The sequence below is a fragment of the Centropristis striata genome, chromosome 20 (assembly GCF_030273125.1).
Source record: "Centropristis striata isolate RG_2023a ecotype Rhode Island chromosome 20, C.striata_1.0, whole genome shotgun sequence".
In the NCBI taxonomy this organism is placed as follows: Eukaryota; Metazoa; Chordata; class Actinopteri; order Perciformes; family Serranidae; genus Centropristis; species Centropristis striata.
This window is the reverse complement of record NC_081536.1, coordinates 13,220,615-13,240,717: the sequence shown is the minus strand read 5'-3', so window position 1 is coordinate 13,240,717 and position 20,103 is coordinate 13,220,615. Positions and strand designations below refer to the sequence as shown.

The following is a 20,103-nucleotide window of genomic DNA, read 5'->3' as shown; positions in this document are numbered from 1 at the left end:
TTACACTCCTAACAGTGTCCTAACAGCAAGTGAACACATCTCTCTGTGTGTGCAGTACTGTTATGTCATGTAAAAAAAACAAAAACTCATACTTATCAGTTTACTTGCTATCTGACTATTTTTGTACATTTTTAACAGAAAACACACATTTTATATTGTGATATTTACTGAAAATGTAAGAATATAGCCAACAACAAGTAGGTTGATGTTAGTGTTGGTTATTTACCTTGATAACGCTATTCCAGAAAAACGTTTACCCACACTAGTTATCTCCCTCCAGTCAGCTGCCAACTTATTTAAATTTTGTAGAGGAGGTATAATATAAATAACTCAAAATTTCAGCTTCACAAGTCAGCCGCTCCTTGTCCATTGTGGTTTCAAAATCGTTCAAATCGAGGAACAAACTGAAATAATAACAGGGTGTCTGACAAAGGTTCAGCTTAAAACAAGATATTGCTCTCAGTGCTGGTCATTTGAGGCCATAAAAAAAAGCAATCAAACTGATTTTGTCGCTGACTCTCTCTTGCATCATATTTGGTTAGGATAGCGTGTAATTCTGCACTTTTTTAACAGTCAGGCAAACATTTTGTGATAAAGACAGAAAAAGAAAAAGATAGATAAAGAGTGTGCTGTGTGGTTAAGTCATGAAGTGATAAAGAAACGGCACATTTCAAAGAAATATTCTTTATAAAAATTTCAAATATATTTTATTCATTTAGTTTTTTGTAAAACAAAGATGTATTTCAGTAACAGAACTACTTACAGGTTAACTGATTAGAAAATATTGTCAAAGTTCAATTTTCATCTTTTACTGCTACGGCAACAGTGAATTCAGGTGCTATGTCTGTATGTATGATTCCTGCTTTCATACAATATAAGTTTAACTGAAGCAAATTCAAGAAATTTAAGTACAAAACAAATAAACATTTGAAGAGTGATAGTGAAAAACAGCGAGTACCAGAGACTTATCAACCCAACATTGTTGGTTCTGTCCAGAGTCTCTTTCTCTCTCTTTCTTTCTCTTTATCTCGTTTACAGGAAGATGTCTTCTCTGCCTTAACCTGCTTCTCTCTCCAATTGAAAAAGCAAAAAATATTCAAGTTTCCCTCTTTCAGGCCACAAAAAATGTTGCTGTACAAAGTCAGTGGAAGCATCATCCAGTCCGCCTTGTTCCATCGGTCTTCTTCCCCAGCAGAGATAAAAGAAAAAAGCCCGGTTTTCTAATCATCTAGTATTCATCTGAATTACCTACTTTTTACATTATTAAAACATACAGTTAAGTGGATCATCTACATGTCTTTGCTTTGATGTTATTCCTGGGAGCTCTGTGCCAGTATGTGCACAGCCCACATGTAATGTAGCGTATCATTTCTCTCACACTGAAACAAACCCTGCCTTCCCACTCAGCTCCCGTCCCATTCTGTCTGCCTATAATCATTACATCAAACATGTTTCCCCTCCAATAGCATCTTTAGGTTCCCATTTCTTAATGCCACTGTCTTGATAAAGTTGCTGTAAGATACCATACAAGTGATTTGTTCTACTATATCAGAAAAGGAAAGTAGAATTATCAAGGAATATTTCATTAAATCGCAGGGGGTCGATCAAAATCTGTTTTTCTTTGGGGAAATAAAATGATATCACCAAAATTCGTATAAAATCTGTGCTTTCTTTTCGGGGCTTTTATTATTCTGAGGGAGCTATGCAGCTTTTCCCCTCCAACATTATCATGTCTGATTCATCTAAGCAGATCAGGCGACCCCCTTCACAACCTGATTCATGTGAAAGCTGAGAAAATAAAAGCTTGGCTGCCCTGCGACCCCTTGTAGGACTATGTAGCGGGCTGGTAACAGATTTTGCAGGGATGAGGGGTTCAGGGTCTATGTGGAACAGGGTGGAATGTAGGGAGTGATCGTGGATTGTGCGATCAGTGCAGTGAGCCGCGTCACTGGAAGACAGTGTGATAGGTGGGACACTGATGGGACTTCATGTACTTGATGGCGAACTTGAGCTCCTTGCTCTTCTTGTCCCACTTGTGAATGGACATGAGTAGCAGTTGCTGGTCCACTTTGCGGCCCATGATGAGGAAGTTGGAGCCCAGGCTGTCCAGCTGGGCACACGGGCAGTTGGCGCCGTTCTTGATGTACAGGGTCAGTTTCTTCAGGTCCTTCTTCCTCAGCACGCCCTGCTTCAACACTTTCTTCTTCTTTTGTGCTGCAATCAGCTTCCGGTCACCCTTCTCCTTCTTCACCTCCTTGATTTTCATCTTGAGGGCTGAGAGAAAAGAGAGGGAGAGATATTTTAACTCTTTATTTTATTCTATAAAACAGATATTTACACCCAGAAGCTGTTAATGTGTCACTTTTGTTCCCTTGTTCCTTCTGAGCAGCTGTGACATTTCTCCTTCCTCCAAACCAGTGCTGAGCCAGAGAAGCAGCTTTTTTACACGTCTCCTGAGTATCATCATTTAAACTCTCCTGCAGCATATAAAAACTGCATCCTGTGTGTATGTTTGTGTTTCTGACTTTTCTGAACCCATAAATGAAAAGGAGAACATGTTTTTGGAGTTAAAACCTCTTTTGGAAGCAAGATCAAGTCAAGTTTTAAGCCAAGCAGGGCGAGTCCAAGTAACAAGTTGTTATAAGCAAAGTGAAAGTCAAGATGCAGGTCTCTGAAATCTGACCATTTAATGACATGCCAATCAAACATTTTCCTTTCGCAACAGGGTAAGTTGTTGGGGAATGTCTTGTTTGTTTGATTGTCCTTAGAGTGCATTTGACTGATAATTGAAATTTGCAAGCTGCCTTGTTATGTCGTTTCTTAGTGTTACAGGATTTTACCATGTCAAAGCTTGGGTTATGCATATTTTTTCGCTTTAAAGTCCCAAGTCAAGTCTTGAGGGAGTTTAAGGAAGCAAGTCATAGTCTTAAGTCTCAAGTCTCAAGTCTTAAGTCTTAAGTCTCTAAAGTCTGTTCGACTGGACTCTTGGTACCAGGTCCTTTTTCTAATTCGTTTTCCACTGTAAATAGCACTAGTAACATTCTCAGCTGATTGCCATTTCGCCACTGGTTGAAGCTGTTGTGACATCTACATCAATGTGACACTCAACTAATCCTGCCATTGGCAAACAAACAGAAGAATGTTTGCACTTTGTCAATTTTACAACGTAGTGAGTATTGTGGTAAGATGGCGGGTTTCTGCAGGATGTTTGTTGTTGCACTAGTGATGATTCTGTCTGACCAATCAGTGGCCTGCATTGTTTTAACTCCACCTTCCAGTATCGGCTCAGCTAGCTTGGAACCTCGATCTAAGTGGTATCACAAAAAGAACCAAGTCCTATCAACAATTTTTGCTAATGGAAAACCAAAAGAAGCGAGTCCAGTTGACTGGAGCCATGCCGTAACATGTTGCGAAAATCCCGTGTTAATCTCTGAATATATGTAATCAGTAATGTTTCTACATGCATGAAATCACTTCATGTGTATCATCCTTAATTTGACCATACTGGCTTGTCTCATGCTATAATCATTTTTTATGTGTCATGCTCCTCTTTGGAAATATTTTGCTTACTTCTTGCTTACAGATAATCTCCACATGCTTTTTTTAATAAATGCACTTTATCAACTTAATAAAGCACTGACTTGTATCTTCCCTCCAGCCTCGTGTTTATAAGTTTAACATGTGAGAGATTGAACTGCCAAGCATTTGAGAGAGGAATTCTCTGGGTGAACATTTTGACAGGTGAAATTAATCATGGGCCGGGCAAAGGCGCGGGGTCGGTATGAAGCATCGCTATGTACCCAAGCCTGCTGGAAGATCGCCATTTCACTTCTCGCCTGCATAAACATCCCCCGGTACTCTCTGATACGTATACAGTACATGCGAAGCGATAGCATGATCAAGAAGGAATGTGTGTGTTGAGTTGCCTCTCGTTTCGCATCCTGACTCACATCCAGCTCCTTCACTGAGGGCGTGTGTTTGCGTGCATGCGTTCCTGAGTGTGTGTGTGTGTGTGTGTGTGTGTGTGAATGAGTGCATTCATGTGTATGTGTGTGTTCGGTAAAGATAGGAAGGATAAAATAATTTCCCTCCCTGCTCCACTTTGAATGCCCACTCATATTAAGTCCTAAGTGATGCAGTGGGGCCCACCGTGCAGCCTGGCCAGTATCCTTGTGACAAGCTGTGCCCACGTCTTTATACAAACTCTTTTAAGTGAGCAGGAGGGGTGTAGAGGTAGAAAGAGAAGGAGAGAGAAGTGTGCTGTCAGTCTGAGGAGAAACGGGTTTCTTTTAAGAAAGCAACCTCCTCTACACAACCAGGTGTAAGCTTCATGTCTGTGCCCTGCCAGACCCACTTCCCTCCCCTTTTTTCTTTTCAACTCTTGTCATTTGTTGTGTTCGGCTGCAGGATGATACAGCAAGGAATGTGGAGGGATCAAACATCAAAAGTAGACTGTAATAAAACACGAAGTACAAAATTCTCTGAGGGCGAAGAGTCCGAAGATGAATAGGTAACAACATTCACGAGGCGTGAGATCAAGCTGTAATCAGCTATCGGCCTATAGAATAACATTGTAGAGTCGTTCTTGCCTTGATCTCCACATCCATAAGTCACAGTTATCTCGACTCCTCTACTCATCCTCATCCAGTCACATACATTAACAGCCAATGAAATATACGTCACTGGCTCGCTATCTGCTTTCGCTTGTAACCATGTTTCATTCTAATGAACAGAAAGAATCTGATGCCTGAGAAAACACCCTCAGAAGAAAGATAAAAAGATTGAGATATGTAATCCTGAAATTAATCAGAAAAATAAATATCTATGATTTGCTCGAGTCATTGTTAATTATGGGTGATGAGTTTACATTTTGGCTGCATCTAGAGTGTGAGCGATGTGCACAAAGACGTATTTATTGCTGTTGTTGGATGTGATGTGTTTTAATGTATGATTTATAACGGGTCATGTTCTGTATATTTTGGCCATTTCATAGGTGTGGTTGAACGCCAGAAGATAGTTTGCGAACCTTTGTCTCTTTTAGATTGCAGACGTTTGCTCAGTGGGACATTACGGCATAGAAATATGAGTTTCAGCATCAGCCACATTTTATTTTCAATTACACTGTTCTCACTAATCTGTTCAGAATCATAAGTCATGTTCTTCATGAGTCTCCCAAGGTTATGAGTTTTTTTGTCACCATTTCTGGTTGAGTGCTCAGAATCTTATGACCAGAGAAAATAGAGAGCAGTATATCATTAACTCTAAGGACTGGGGCAATAGTCCATGCAGCTGCTGTGGACCATGATGGGCCAAAAGCCTCGATGAGCAGAAATAATGGAATAATTATGTTCTGGCTTGGTGTGCAGGTCATTACTGTGGTGAAACTGGAATTCTGGAAAGTAAAAGTTTAGAAATGGCGTTGAATGGACATCGGGGACTGCAAGCTGTTAAATTAATGTATCAATTTATGAGGAGAAGAGGGTTATGCTCACAGAGGGAATAGTGCAAAAATGAATGTGTTCTGCTTGTTCATGTCTGTGTTCATTTTGACCATTTTCTACGTACTTGCATACATATATTTAAAAGGAAAAGACTTGGGCAAAAGTGCATTAGCTTCCCTTTTTCAGACCCAGTGGCTGCTGCTTCGTAACTCCTAATTAAGCCTGTGCCACGACATTTTGTTCACACGGTATGACACTAGGAGTTTTTTTAATTTGATCCTGGTTTGTCAGTCACTCGCAAGGTCCCTTATTCACATTAAACAGGCTGCAGACTATCCAATTACTAACCTGTGCTAATTCTAAGAAAGAAAAGTTGCATCAATAGATTTTGTCGCCACCTACGGACAAAGAAGGCGAGCAGTTTTGAGTTTTGTGCAACCTGCAGGCAATAAGTGTTGCTGCAGTAGTGTTTTTTTTTTTTTCTAGTTATGGCCCCTAAAAGATATCAGCATCAAAGGTGCAGTATGTAGGATTTAGTGGCATCTAGTGGTAAGGTTGCAGATTGCAACCAAATGAATACCCCTGCGCTGACCCAAGTGTGTCAGAGAACCTATAGTGGACTTCAGGTAACTTTAAAAAAAATAAAATAAAAAAAAAAGGGAAATTGCATGTTTTGTTCCTTCTGAGCTACTGTAGAAACACACTGAGTGAAATGTAACAATTATTAGTTTCATGGGATTTTTTGTATTTTATTATACACTAATGAAAACAAACAATTGATCTGATTGATCTGGTCTTTTTAACTGCCCTTCCTCCCCCGTACTGAACTGTTTGTGTCTATAAATGCACATTCACTCTTTCATTGATGGTACTTACCAAAGTCACTGGCACAGTAATGCTCCATGATGTTGTCTGCTTTCAGCTCATTGTCACAGGGAGGGCATGCCTTCGACACTGAGGGAACAGAAAAAAGAATTTGTCATTAGCAACTACACTGAATCACATATCATAGGGCCAGATTAGCTAATATCTAAAGGCTGAGTCAATTCGAGTTGTTAGTCAAGTGCAGTCAGCAAAACCAAAGCTGCATCGGTATGAAATCACTAAGCCTTGAGCACTTTTAAGGCACTTATTTGCAGCCCCCCTCCTCGTGTCAGAGGCTATTTGCTGCAGAGCGAATACACAGTCCAGCAAGCTGACTGATGTTTGCCCTGCAATCACACTGGACAAAATGTTTTTATTCTGGCCCTTGTATATTTTGGTGGTGCAGGCGGGGTCTTGGCTTTGCAGGAAGGTAAACGCTGCTGCAGCAGGAGCAGCAGAACGCACTGAAAAGTGATTCAGTGCACAGACACAGCCAGCACTTAGGCCACACAGCAACCACACATTGTGAAACAGCGAGGGGAAACCGAAGAAACAAGCAGTTTATTTTTAACTCAGAATTTATGGTCATGCCTGCTTTGCTTAAAAGCATGTTTATCCTCACTAACTGTGATTCCGGACTTTGTGATTATTTTTATTGTGCACTTATACAACATGAGGTGGAAGTACAGACCCTACAATAAGCTTCTTTATTTGTTTACTGCACACTCTTGTTTGTTTCTGCAGCAGAAAACCTTCAAAATATGGAAACATAATAAATGACATTACATTTGTAAATAAAATATTAAAATATTCTCCCTCCCTCCTGTTTTCCCTGCCTTATATTCCATTATATAACTTGCTTTCAAACCCTTCAATCTCTTCTTTCTCAGACTCACACAGACATGCTTCATACTGCATTGCAATTTTCTCCAGAAGCTCTTCAATATGAAACTTTATTATGACAATTACGACATAAACTCCATGTAATCCCTGAAGGCTGGTTGTAGCTATACACATCTAATAATATCAGTCCACTCATCTACAAAACAGAGCCTTGGGCCAATCGAGAGAGCAAGGTATAATATTAGAAATGGTCAGGGAGGGAAGGATGTGGTATAGAAATCTTCCCCTCACTACATATATACACCTACAGGGCAGAAAAATACCATAAGCTGCCTTTTTTGGGACATCTGCTTATAGGGCAGCTAAATTTTTCTGTCATTCGCTCACCACAATATCCCAAATATGTTCAAATGTCTTCCCCCCCTCTCTGTTTTCCTGTGTGTCTCACACTTCCAAACACACACAGGATTATCGTAGCACAGTCCAGCCCAAGCCCCTGGGTTAAAAGTCAGGGTTCAAAGGTTATCACCCCAGCCCAAACCTCAGCGTCTGGGCAGATAATGAGGGAGGTCAAAGTTTAGCATGCTTCGCTAGTCGGGTCGTGGGGAGGTGAACCCCCTAACCACCACTGCGCGATGCATCTGCGCTCGAATGTGTGTGTTGGAGGGAGTTGAAGCATGTTCTTGTAGAGCGACTGCCAGTTTTTTTCTCCTCTGAGGGTTCCCATGCATTCACAGGCGGGAGACCTGCGAGGCCTACAGGGTCAGGCCTCTTAATTGTCTGGTGCTGACATGAAGACTGGGGCAAGAGCACGGAAACACACACACACACACACACACACAGATCAAGAGATGCCAAAACTCTGGATTTGTCAGTTTTGAATGATTCCCTTGAAGCTGCTACGTCTTATTCAGACTCCACGGTAATTCATTCTGGTTTCACAGGGGTGGTATGTTGGCAGGAGGCCCAGCTGCATTGATGCCAGAGCATGTGTCAGGAGAAAGCAGCCCCTTCATGAAACTTAGTTGAGCTTGGACGGAAAACCACCATTTGGATACTGCTGAGAAATCAATTAAGTGACGACTTCCCTCATCACGGTCTTGTCTCCATCAGGGGAATCACTGTCATGTTCTGATGGGATTCACTGCTGCATGGCTTAGCGAGATGTTTTTTTCCTGGACACATTTCTACTCAGCAAATATTTTGACATTTGGTCATTCATGTATTTTAGCATCATCTCAAAGCAGTTTTGGAATTTTTGTGATTGAATTGTGAAAATTATGTTCTTGCCTTGGCTGACTTTGGACTTGACTGCCTCTTCTGTGCTGCTTTTCTTCATCTGCATGCTGGCTTATAGACTTTATCGCAGAAACTTTCCAGTCACAGTGACGAATGTTATAATATTGTCTCTCAGAGCTGTTGTTCTGGAGGATGAGGAGGTAGGGAGTTGATGATTGAGGGTAAGAGGAAAAGGATGATGGGAAAAGGGCGAGCAGGGAGGTGGTCTGTTGGAAAGCCCTGCTGTTAATCTTCAAACAGCAAGCCAGAGTGGAAATGATGTACGGCAGGAGTCCAGTAATTTAACTGCACAACTTCACTTAGTCATAGCTCTGAGGTTAATATCACTTTCTCCATTTCACTCTCCCTCCTCCGAAGTATCTTTTGTTTTTTGTACCCCTCTCACGGTTTTTCTCCTCTTTCACATAATCTGGTTTTCTGAGGCTGACGAAAAAAGAACAAAATGCTTTAAAATCTCCTTTAAAAAGAACTTGGTTAAGATCATTTAAAAAAAATAAAATAAAGATGTAAAAAGTAATTTGTCAAACTTGAATGGCATTTGCCTCTGCCAAAGCATGCCCTACCTTGCAGTGTTAAGATTCTAACTTGAGGGGGCGTTCACAAGAATTTCCCTTGTTGGGAGCTCATTTTTCCAATCATTCCAACACCACTTGACGACAGTACAAATGCCCTATCATGCAAAGTTAAAATTTGTATATGTGCCCCATGATTTTGATTCTTACTTGGACTGTGTTTCACCCCTCCACCCACCAAGTTTCATAGAAATTGGAAGATGAGGTTTTCCGGTATCCTACTGACAAACTGAAAACCAAACCTCCTTGGCCACTTTTATCAGCCCATTAAATGTCAGTTATCAGTTGTTGTCACCCTCATACATATAGATCAGAAGTTGCATGCTCCACCTACTAATATGCACAAAAGTCTGTTACCAGCTCATTAAATGAATAGCAGTTTCGTTAGGTTTCACTGACAGTTTTGTAAGGTTAAGGCACCGAAACCACATGGTTATGTTAAGTTAAATAATACTACAGGGTTAAATTTAAATTTAAAAAAACACACTGCGGTTTAGTTAAAAAGATCCTGGTTTGGAATAATACCTTACGTAACTGAACGAACACATATGAGGATGATATAAAAATAAAGTATCAATTCACTTCTCATTCTTCGCTTCTGTAATAATTACTACGGCCACTTTAGTTTGGCCAACATTACATATTAATATACATATTAATATAAAGGGGGTGTAGTAGCCCTTTTTAACCCATATCTAAAAGGCTGATTACAACTCATTCAATCAATATAATAACGTTTGAACAGGGTTCCTCAGTTGAGGTAATAAAAATGTACTTTTGGAATAAAAAGCCCCAAAAAGAAGTGCCATTGTGCACCTGTGTGAAATATTTCTTTGCTATAACCTCCAAAAACATGTCAAAACATGGATGATATAATAATTTTCCTGCAATTAGTTGCTGCAGTAGGAAATTACTCTACTTTTATTTGATGTTGTACTTTCAACAACATAAATTTCATCTCTAAGTGACTAAAAGAGCAAGAATGTCTCGTCCAGCCATTTGTCATGACATGACATTCAGGAATCCTTCTCATTCACCTCAAATATTCTGCTGGAAACAAACACTGTAAATCACATTTTATGCACATCACATTTTATGTTTTCAAACATGTCCTGAAAGTTGCTGAAAAATCAATTTTACAGCTCTTAGATACAGTTTGTGCAAAGTTACATGCTTCTGCTTACTTTTTCTCTCTATTTCTCCTCCACACACACACACACACACACACACACACACATATTTCTTCACACCAAAGATAACCAGATCTAACAATCTCGTCATCCGATCCCCTGCTGTATCATGTGCCTTGTCCCCTTTGGCCAGAGCATCACAGCGACTTTTATTGGAAGAACGTTTCCATTAAAAGTATGCACGGGTCACTATCTCATGCCTCATTTGGGCCCTTTAAGTTACGAGCAGCAACACTTATGACATAAAACGGTACTGTGCCGGAGATGAAATGCAGCGTGTGATTTATGTCGGAGGACCTAACATCTGTTTAAATGCAGCATGCAGACGGACAGAGGAGGACTTAAACACGGCCCACAGGCAGCCCCTGGGGCCCCTAAAACACAGCACGCTTGCATCTGTAGGAATCCTATACAGAAGAGAAAATACATTCTCAAAAGGCCGAGGCAGTCTTCCATGCACAGAGCATTGGATCACATTTTCCCTTTCATATAGCAGCCAGGGCCACATGAGTAGCGTCCATTGTGCTGCCGGGGACCTGACAGTGCTGCCTGTCTCCTTAAGCACGGTTGTAACTTACACTAGCCGCATCAATGAGGGTGGCGAGGACAGACAATATCTTTCACACCATTCAATTTCAACGAATTTCACTGGACAACGTGCATATTGTCTTTAACCCTATAAAGCCTGAACCATTAAATAATTGCCAGAATTTTTTTTTTTTTTAAACTTGAGTGTTTACTGAACCTGCTGACAGATAATTAAAAAAAAAAAAATCCAAAAACAATAGCGATATATGATTCTAATTTGTATCATATTTGATACATCAGTTCTTTTTGTGCAATTTGTTGCTCACAGTTTGTTTTTCTTGAACTAACAAAAACACAAAAACCCAACATTTTTAACCTTTTCAGGCTTTACTTTCTTTTAACATATTTTCTCAAACATGCAAAATATTTTTCAACACCATACATCTGCTGATATGAAGTTTTCATGCAGCAATGACTGATCCACCAGTGGAACCTGCATATCATTTTTGCTATATCTTGTATTTTTGTGCAATTTGTTGCTCAGTTGTTTTTTTTTTCAACACGTCAGGTTTTTTAGGAAAAAAACATCACACTGATTATGTATAGGTCTCAAAAACTTGTGTATCAAATATGATACACTTGGCTTTATAGGGTTAAGAGAATTTTCTGCAGAATCTGAGTTATGAAATTTACTCCATGCACTTAAACAGACGGAATCATTCCTGCTGACAGCAGCTAAAGGTAGCATCATTAAAAAAGGTGCCGTTTCTGTGGCATGGGTGGCATTAACTGCTCTACCCGGCTACTCATCTTTTTTTGCTCCCTGGATGCCTGGGCCCTCTTTTGTCAGCAGTCTGCTTGTCTTCCCTGGTATAATATCTCCAGACTTGTGTTTCACATAATCACACCCCATGGGCCCCTGTTACGCACACACACGCCAAAAAAATCATCCTCACACACAACCTAAGCTCAGGTGGTGGTGGTGTTCCTCTCAGTTTTGGCTATGACAGAGAGGTGGAAAGTGAATCTGACTCTGTACTGTTAGTTTCCACAGGAGCCCTCGAACCGTGCTATATCATGTAATTGCAGAATAGCTCAGATAGCATCAGGGCCTCCCGGACATCGAGAGCAGCAGGTAGAACAGCACTTAATTCCTGTGATTGATCCAACTCCGGAAGATTCACCTGGATTACCACAAGAGTCCTCATGTGATCCTGTGTGACGAGAATCATCCACGTCCTCTAACACGGAGGGTTCCCAGGACGCTCGATTGTGACGATTTTGAACAGAAATTCCTTTTTGTTTTTGTTGGCTGTGTGTGTGTGTCTGTGTGTGCATGTGTCTGTGTGTGCGTGTGTGTGTGTGTGTGTGTGTGTGTGTGTGTGTGTGTCTGTGTGTTTTAAAGCCAAAAGCTTGTCCTCACGGTGGCCTCATCGGCACATCTGAGAATCTCTGGTTCTTAACAAAATGTCAGTGACTGAGCCTTCAGGCTAGAAGTGATATGGGTTCACTCTCAGTTTCAAACACACACACTCTCTCTGACACACACACACACATACACGAGCACACACTCAAATGCAATTGTTAAACTTTTATTTATTCTTTCTTATTTCTCTTTTTTCTCTCTTGTATAAAAATTCTAAACAGCAAAAGCCCCTGTACATATTTGCACTGATCTCACACCACTCTCTGTAATCCATCCACCTCCGATCATTATTTGATTAGATAGGATCAACAAACAGTTGCCTGTTTGAGGAGGTGAAAGATGAAGTTGAAGCCGCCTCCTTCTCAGGGAGCATGTAAAAGAATGAGTTATGGCTCTGCAAAGCCAAAGTGTCACATAGTTGATACTCGTCCTATAAAAACAGAACAGCGATTTTCCCTGATGGAATAAGTCGGCTCTGCATGAATTCACCAGAGAATCCTGAAACTATCTTCTTTTATTGGGGTACATAGTTAGATATTAGTATGCTGCGAACATTATTGATAAAAAGCAAAGATATGTCACACAGCTTGTTGTGATTGACGGGACTAAAATGAGGTTTTGGCATTTCTGAATCAAACAGTATAATACATCAAAGAACATCTGAAGTTAAGGAAAGGAAATGTACTATCAAATGAAATATTAACAGACAGGAGCAACTGAACCAAAGCAGATAAGAAATGGTGATAAACAGTTAAAGGCAAGAAGTGGAATAATGAGAATAATAAACCGTTTTTCTTGGAGTCCTTATTGTAAGCAGAGAGGCAGACACTTTTTGTGCTGCAGGAAGCAGCTTTTCTCCTATTCTACACTCTGTCTGCCTCTCTTTACTCTCCCGCTTCCCTCTCCTTTCACTCCTCTCCATTCGGCTCTCTCAGGAACAATCACACTTTAGCTATTCCCATTCTCAGCCTGCCTCTCTTGTCCTGTCATGTCGACTAATTAGCGGGGAGCTCGGTAATTGGCCTTCTAGCTAATTGGCCCGCTGGCTGCCAGACCCAACAAAAGCCTTGCGGGCTGGGACACAGTGGGGACTGTCCCCCTCCACTGTCTAAAGACTCTCATCAACTCCCTCTCTCCCCCTCTCAGCACTGACTGCTTTTGTGAAGAGGCTGCTTAAGTAGTCGCGCTGCATACACACACACACATGCACACACCTTTTTCCTCTCTATTTAGTTCCCAGTCTCTCTCTCACAGCTCACTACTGGCCCATCTGTCTGTTCTCATACTCGTTTCCTGTGAAAAATTATATAATATTTTCCATTTTCTTTGTAAATAAATCCCTCAGAGTGTGGTAATTTTCCTTCTTATTTCATCCATCTTGGGTCTATTTGCTATTTATCGACACTCTGCAGATCACCCTGGTAGCTGCATGCATGACAGCTTTGAAATCTCCATTACTCAGTTGTTAGATTGATTGATTAGCTGTCTGCTGATAAAGGTGTGTCTGTGTATGCATGTGAGTGTGTGTCACCTTTTCTGTTAAGGTGAGTTTAACATCACAGTCCATTAATCTTAACTCGGTGAACAATCTGGCCGTCGGAGTCTCTCAGTCTCCTGTCTGTCTGTCTCTCTGTGTCTCTGTCCCCCCCTGAGGCATATGTAGATGGCAGGGAGCCGTCATGAACTGCCCACTTAACTCAGGAACTTTCCCCTGTAGCCTCTTCCTTCTCCTGTCTCCCTTACTGACTCTTGATAATCTCTCACTTTAACTTTTTCCTGTCATCATTGCAATGCGGGGAAACCTCAAGCCTCACAGCCGTTTTCAGGCTCTCGCTGTTTCTGACTCTGCAGGCTCTTAGACACTCATCCATCTTAGTAATGTTGTTAGTGGGAGTCCTGACGTTTGCACTGCAGTGACAAAGTATTTCTGTAGTGGTTTATTTTTTAATTTGTGTCTGCAAAACACAAGTCATAATATAGCAGTAATTTCATCTTTTTAATGACAGTTGTTTCATTTTTGACCCATGCAAAATAAAAATAATTTCTTGCTAATAAATAACTTGCTAATATGTGCTAAACTATGCATTTTATGTTGTAAAAGTTTTAAGTTGTATTTATAAATGTATTCATGTGGTCACTGAGCTTGTCACATTTGAATTTCAGATTTTGTACAAAATGTCATGCTAACATTTTAGCTGCTGCAAAAGCATTAATTCAGCTTCTTTGGGGTCCACACTTAAATTAAAGTTATTTCTACTGTTATGCACTAATAACTTATCTGTGTACGTAGATGATTCTGTATACATGAATGAAGGTGTGAGTAGGAGTGGGTGTATGTGCACATAGCTGCCCTACCTGGTGGCTGGGTGGCGTGGTTCCCAGTGAACTGCATGGGGATGCAGAGGTCGTTATCAATGGGAAACTTATCACAGGTCAGCATCTCTGGCCAGGGGAAGCCGTAGGTCTCCATCACCGGAGCACAGCTGTCCCTCACGGCCTCACACAGCGAGCGGCAGGGATAGATGGGCCTGTCCAGACACACCGGTGCAAACAGCGAGCACAGGAACACCTGGGTATCAGCATGGCAGCGTTTGGCCAGGAGGGGCACCCAGCTGCCCGCCTGCTGCTTGACCTCTGGCATGGTCTCGTGGTCCAGGAGGTTGGGCAGCCTCATCTTCTTGTAGCCCACATTGTGGCACAGGCGCAGATCTGCTGGTATGTCCACACACTGGGGCTGCTTGGTGTAGAAGCGGCCATTGTGGAAGTTGTCCGACTGCCAGCTGTAGTAGTCGTACTCATCTGCGGCCGAGACGGTGAGGAGGAGGAGGAGGAGGGAGAAGAGCGACAGGCCCAGTGCCAAGCTGAAGGAGCCCTGGGTTAATGCCCACCTGGGGCTCTTTTGTCCGTGTGCCATGCCTCTCTGAGCCCAAACCAACAATTCAAGAAGGTTGTATCCAAAGTCTCCAAAGTGACTCAGTGAAGACAAAATGCAGAGAGAAGAGAGGAACAAGTGGGGCAGGCGTACAAGCTGTAATCCCTTTTTTTGTCCTGAGTATGAACGCCGTGGATTGAAAACAAAGTGTTTAATTCCCTTCTTCCCTGGAGAGTCAGCCCTTTAAGCCTCCCTGAAACACCTCCCTGTGTGTGTGTGTATGTGTGCCTCAGGTAGTGGAGTGGGGAGGCAGCAGTCAAGGAAGGGTGAGCACACAAGTAGGACTGCTTATTTTCTAACTTTCCCTAGTTACAATTTCTCACTCTCCTCCCCTGTCCCTCTCTTAGAAGTGTCTCCAGCCCTCCCCTGCTCTGTCTATCAGTCTGTAGCTGTAATGAGGAGTACCTTAGGTTTTAAGAGGCAGTGGTGGCTGCTCTCTGCTGCTGCCTGCCCCCTAGCAGGCTCCCAGACCACTCACCTTCCTACTGGCCTCCACTGCACTCACTCACAACTTCATGAGCCAATCAAAGCTGTGGGGGAGGCTCCCATTGGTCTCCAGGACACTCCTCCTACCCCTTGTCCTCGACAAAACCCCTCCTCTACAAGTTAACATGAAAGAGAGAGAGAGAGAGTGAACAAACTATATTTTTTTATATTCATTTCTCTAATATGCACAAAACTCTTTGGTCAGAAACACACCCACAGACACTCATAGCAGACATTGTCACCCTCTTAGTCATGCTGTTTTTGTCCTGCATTTATAAACTTTCTACCAGTCTTAAATTTAATCGTCAGGGGCTCAACAAGCTCTCTGCACATTTCTCCACACATAACAAATGATGTCTGCTTGCCATTCAAGCCTACTCACTTCATTAGCTCGAAACAGTCTGGCGTAACAGGCTTCTGCTGGCATCAACAGTGAGAAAACTTACTCACACACACAAGCGAAAATGTAAATGTGAGAAATCCAGGGGAATAAAGTGAATGAAGTGGGTGGGAGAGAGCTGCAGTGAGGTTAGTGAGTGTGGGCTGTGCAGCTACAGGTGGCTAGGTGGTTTACCCGCACTATGGGAGTTATGCTAATGTGTATGTTGGCTTTGAATAGAGGCACGCTGCCCCTCTGTCTCTTTCTATCAGTGCCACTGACACAGTGAGGGCCTTGGCCTTGGCAGCATATTCACTAGAAGGGTCACATTCACATTCAAAGGGCCATAACTGTGTGAGCAGGATGTGGGCTCGGTGGCTCACTCGGAGGGTGTTCTTGCATCTTGCATTTGATCTACGTCACGCATTAATGCTTTTCCTCGTGTGAATAGGCTGTAAATGCAGGTCCATACAAATCATAGGGAAGAGTTTGTTCACTGGTGCAAGCTGACATTTTTTCTTGATAGCAGGATTGCAAGGGCACATTCTGGAGCATTCTGCAGCCGGAGACTACTGACACTAAGATGAAAAGGCATTTATTTTATTTTGTTTTACCTGTTTAAATCCCAGGAATATTCCCATTGAGATTCACAATCTCTTTTACGAGGGAGTCCTGGCCGAGACAGCAGCGGAAGAACAAACAACAGACCTAAAATAACACAGCAAAAAGTTAAACCAAACAATATAAAACATTTCCCATAAAAGAAACAAGAAAAAGAACTCGCATTAAACATGAATACATAGCTGAGGAACAGAACAAGTGCATTCTGTGGTCAAATAGTTCTCAATCTTGTTTTTATAATCTGCCATGTTTATAAAAAATAAAAGCACTTTTACCATAACTAGTGCAGGTACAAGGAATGACAAACATGAATTGTGCGAGTGACTGAAGGTTGCAGCTACTGAAGACATGAGTAAGGAGGCAGTTATTGTGAAATGGCCTTATAAAGAAAAATGCAACAGTGTTCAGTTGTATAAGGAAAATTAAACAAACTTTGTCATACAAACTGCAAAGATGTGAGCAGAGACCAGAGATATAGACAAAACATTAACACGGCACTGGACACTGAATCCAAGTGGGGAAAAAAAGCTGGGTTTGCATGAATAAAATATCACCATTGGTTGTAAAGACCAACAAAAGTATCTATATATATCTGTATCTGTATCTGAAAGACTGGAAGTGTTTTATAACCTATTATCCATTGGCAGTAGCATTAAATTGACTTAATATTGACTCAGTGATGGTGACTAGAGAATAGTGACCATTTTTCAATAATAAAAGACTAGTTAATGAAATTTAAGTACTATACTGCAAACAGAAAAAGCGTTTTTATCCACAATTATATGAATGGGGTTGAATATGGCTGTTTTTCCCTGAATAATAAAAAGCAACTTCAGGTAGAAGAAATATCTGAGTTTCTGAAGGACACCTAACTTCACCCTGAGTTTTTTTGTTTTGTTTTTTTACACATGAAATTCTGTATTATTATTATCTGTATGTGGCAGTACAAACAATGAGACTAGGAAATAGTTTGTGTCTGTGTGCATGTGCATGTAACTGCGTGTGTGTGTGTGTGTGTGTGTTTTGCAAACAGTTGGAGGTGTATTTGGATGAGACTCAGGGATACTATTGTTCTTCGCCTGTAGCGTAGAAGATAAAATTCCAGAAACAGCAGTCAGTCCATAAAATCTAATTCAATAAGATGAAATCAAATAGATAAAAATGTGGTTCAATATCAGGCGAACAGGCACATCAATAAAACCCTCCATTATTCAAGCACCCGTATAGTTTTACATTATTTCGACCACACTTATTTCCAAGGCCGGGGGATTGTGAATAAGATTATTTCACCATCTAATCATTTCTTTGCTTGAGAATGGAGTTGTACATGTTTCAACCTTATCTTCCCGAACTACAGGGTGTTTTGCAGACACTGTGGAGTGATTTTTCTGGGAATCGAAAAGCTGCCAGCAGAACAAACAAGCTCAATCTTCTCTTGGAGCAGTTCTCATAACCTGAGATGTAGAAATATGAGATGGCGCTGAGCTGAAGTCACCCCTAAAATGTCGTCATGATTACTTAGAGTATCGCTGAGTGGATATAAAGAGCTGTTTTGGTTTGATAAGTTTATAGCCAAGGCTAATTGACTACATTTCCTCACCTCTCCTCTTCCATCACTCTGCTCCTGCTTTCTTTCTGTTTTGTTGTTCATGGATAGAAACTTCTCTGCTAACCTTTGCACCACAGCTATTCAATACCACTCACAGCTAATAATCTGTGGACCTTACTCTTTCATGCAGGGGTGTTAAGATTGTCTTGTGCACACCTCACTATCTCTGTGACGCGTGTTGTATACACGTTACTTCAGCAGTGACCTATTTTAAGGCTGCTAGCGTTTCCTCTTGATACAGGCACAGTGTACTGCCTTCAAGTCGGTAACAAAAGTGTCTTTCATGGTAATCAATCAACAATGGTTGTCTCCTCTTGTTCTCCTTCCCCTAACTGGCCCCTGTGGCCACCGGCCAATCAATTCCACTCTTCAGTTTCCAGCCCCCTGATTGGACGAGGGCTATAAGATTAGGTCCAGCCTGTATTGTTGGGCCTAAAGGTTTAGCATGGTTTGAAAAGAGTGTCTCAGCAATTGTATGAGTGAGTGTGTGTGTGTTTGGAGATGGTGGTGGTGGGTACGGGCGGTTGTGTGTGTGTGTGTGTGTGTGTGTGTGTGTGTGTGTGTGTGTGTGTGTCAGGGAGATTCTAAAGAGGAAAGGCTGGAGGGTGTGGGTGAGGTGGCCAGACGCCCAGATATGCCCTCCAAGCAGAGTTTGAATTCCAAACCACACAAGAAGATGGAGAGGATGATGTGAACGACAACAGACACATCCACATGTTGTCTTTCTCTCACTGAATTTGTACACAAATGCAAAAAGGACAGAAAAATGTCTTCTTGAACTAGTGTGACCTACTGTGTATCCTCAGCTTACTGAATGTTTCTCTGCTCTTTAAATAAATTGTATTATTTTAAACACAAAGTGCATGCATACATTACTATGCAGAGTTATGTAACTACTTCAAGGAAATGTATCAGTTGTGGAGGAGGCTTTATTCTTGCAGTAACAGGTTTTCTCCCAGAGTAAACCCCCACCTCCTCACCACACACACACACCTCCAAGCTCCGCAAAGCAACAATGGGGATTAGCTTGCAGAACTGTCAAAACATGTGTGAAACACACGGACCACTGTCTCCCACAAATACTTTTCTTTCTTTTCCTCTTTATCTTTCTCTCCCTCACACACACACACACACACACACACACACACACACACACACACACACAGACAGCCTGAGAGTGCGATCTGTGGAACACCACTGAAGAAGACACTGTAATAATGCCACATGAGGGACTATTTGGAAATTTTAATTGGTCTGATCATTTTTCAGGGCGCAAAAGCAACAGATTATAGAGTGCAAAGTGCAGTTAATACGTTTTTATCTGTCTTCCTCAGTTCACCTACAATATTTAACTTGTCATGGTGCTCTATTAGAGGAACATTAATTCAGGTTAAATTTTTTAAAAATAGCTTCCACTGTTTGAGGCTTTCTAAGATGAGACACTACAGGTAAAAATATAATACAATAATATAATAATATTATGCAATCGTCAGTTTTGAGATTTGGGGATTTCTGCTTCTAAACCATGTTTTCTTTAGTTGAAGTCGTGAAAAGAAAACATAAAAAAACATTACGTTTTTTTTTTTTTTTTACTGCACTTTTTTGCTGTCCATTTCCATCTGAAGATTTCTCCAAAATTCACAAGAAGTAAGCATTCGATCATGTATCATTTGCATGCCATTTATGAAACCAAAAATAATTGCCCTATTTTAAGTGGGTACGTTTTGCCATACTCACTTGTAGTGTCTCCCCTTAAAAACTGCATCGACTCCTCAAACTGTGCATTGCAAAGAAATAAGCAAAAGTGCTTGCAGTCAAGTCAGTTGGTTTCATTAATAGCTGAAATGAAATACGTAATCCATCCTGCTTGTTTTCAAACAATGTTAACAGGCTCAGTCAGTCCGCTGCCCACA

The 20,103-nt window shown here is 41.3% G+C and overlaps 1 protein-coding gene across 1 annotated transcript; it reads right to left on the bottom strand.

The window, feature by feature from the left end:
• Positions 1-681: 681 nt before the first annotated feature.
• sfrp5 (secreted frizzled-related protein 5) lies at positions 682-15,476 on the bottom strand. Its single transcript, XM_059359316.1, has 3 exons — positions 14,519-15,476; positions 6,318-6,395; positions 682-2,274 (listed from the first exon to the last, which is right to left on the bottom strand). The coding sequence occupies exons 1-3, from the start codon at positions 15,075-15,077 to the stop codon at positions 1,946-1,948; spliced, it is 966 nt and encodes a 321-aa protein (XP_059215299.1). The 5' UTR covers positions 15,078-15,476; the 3' UTR covers positions 682-1,945.
• Between the last annotated feature and the right edge of the window lie 4,627 nt (positions 15,477-20,103).

Bases quoted from the DNA above. Each gene is read 5' to 3' on its own strand.
- sfrp5 (XM_059359316.1), bottom strand. From the start codon at position 15,077: ATGGCACACGGACAAAAGAGCCCCAGGTGGGCATTAACCCAGGGCTCC. The intron at 6,396-14,518 runs GTAGGGCAGCTA...CTGTTCCCTCAG, and splicing joins CCACGCCACCCAGCCACCAG to TGTCGAAGGCATGCCCTCCC. The intron at 2,275-6,317 runs GTAAGTACCATC...CTTTTCTCTCAG, and splicing joins TTACTGTGCCAGTGACTTTG to CCCTCAAGATGAAAATCAAG.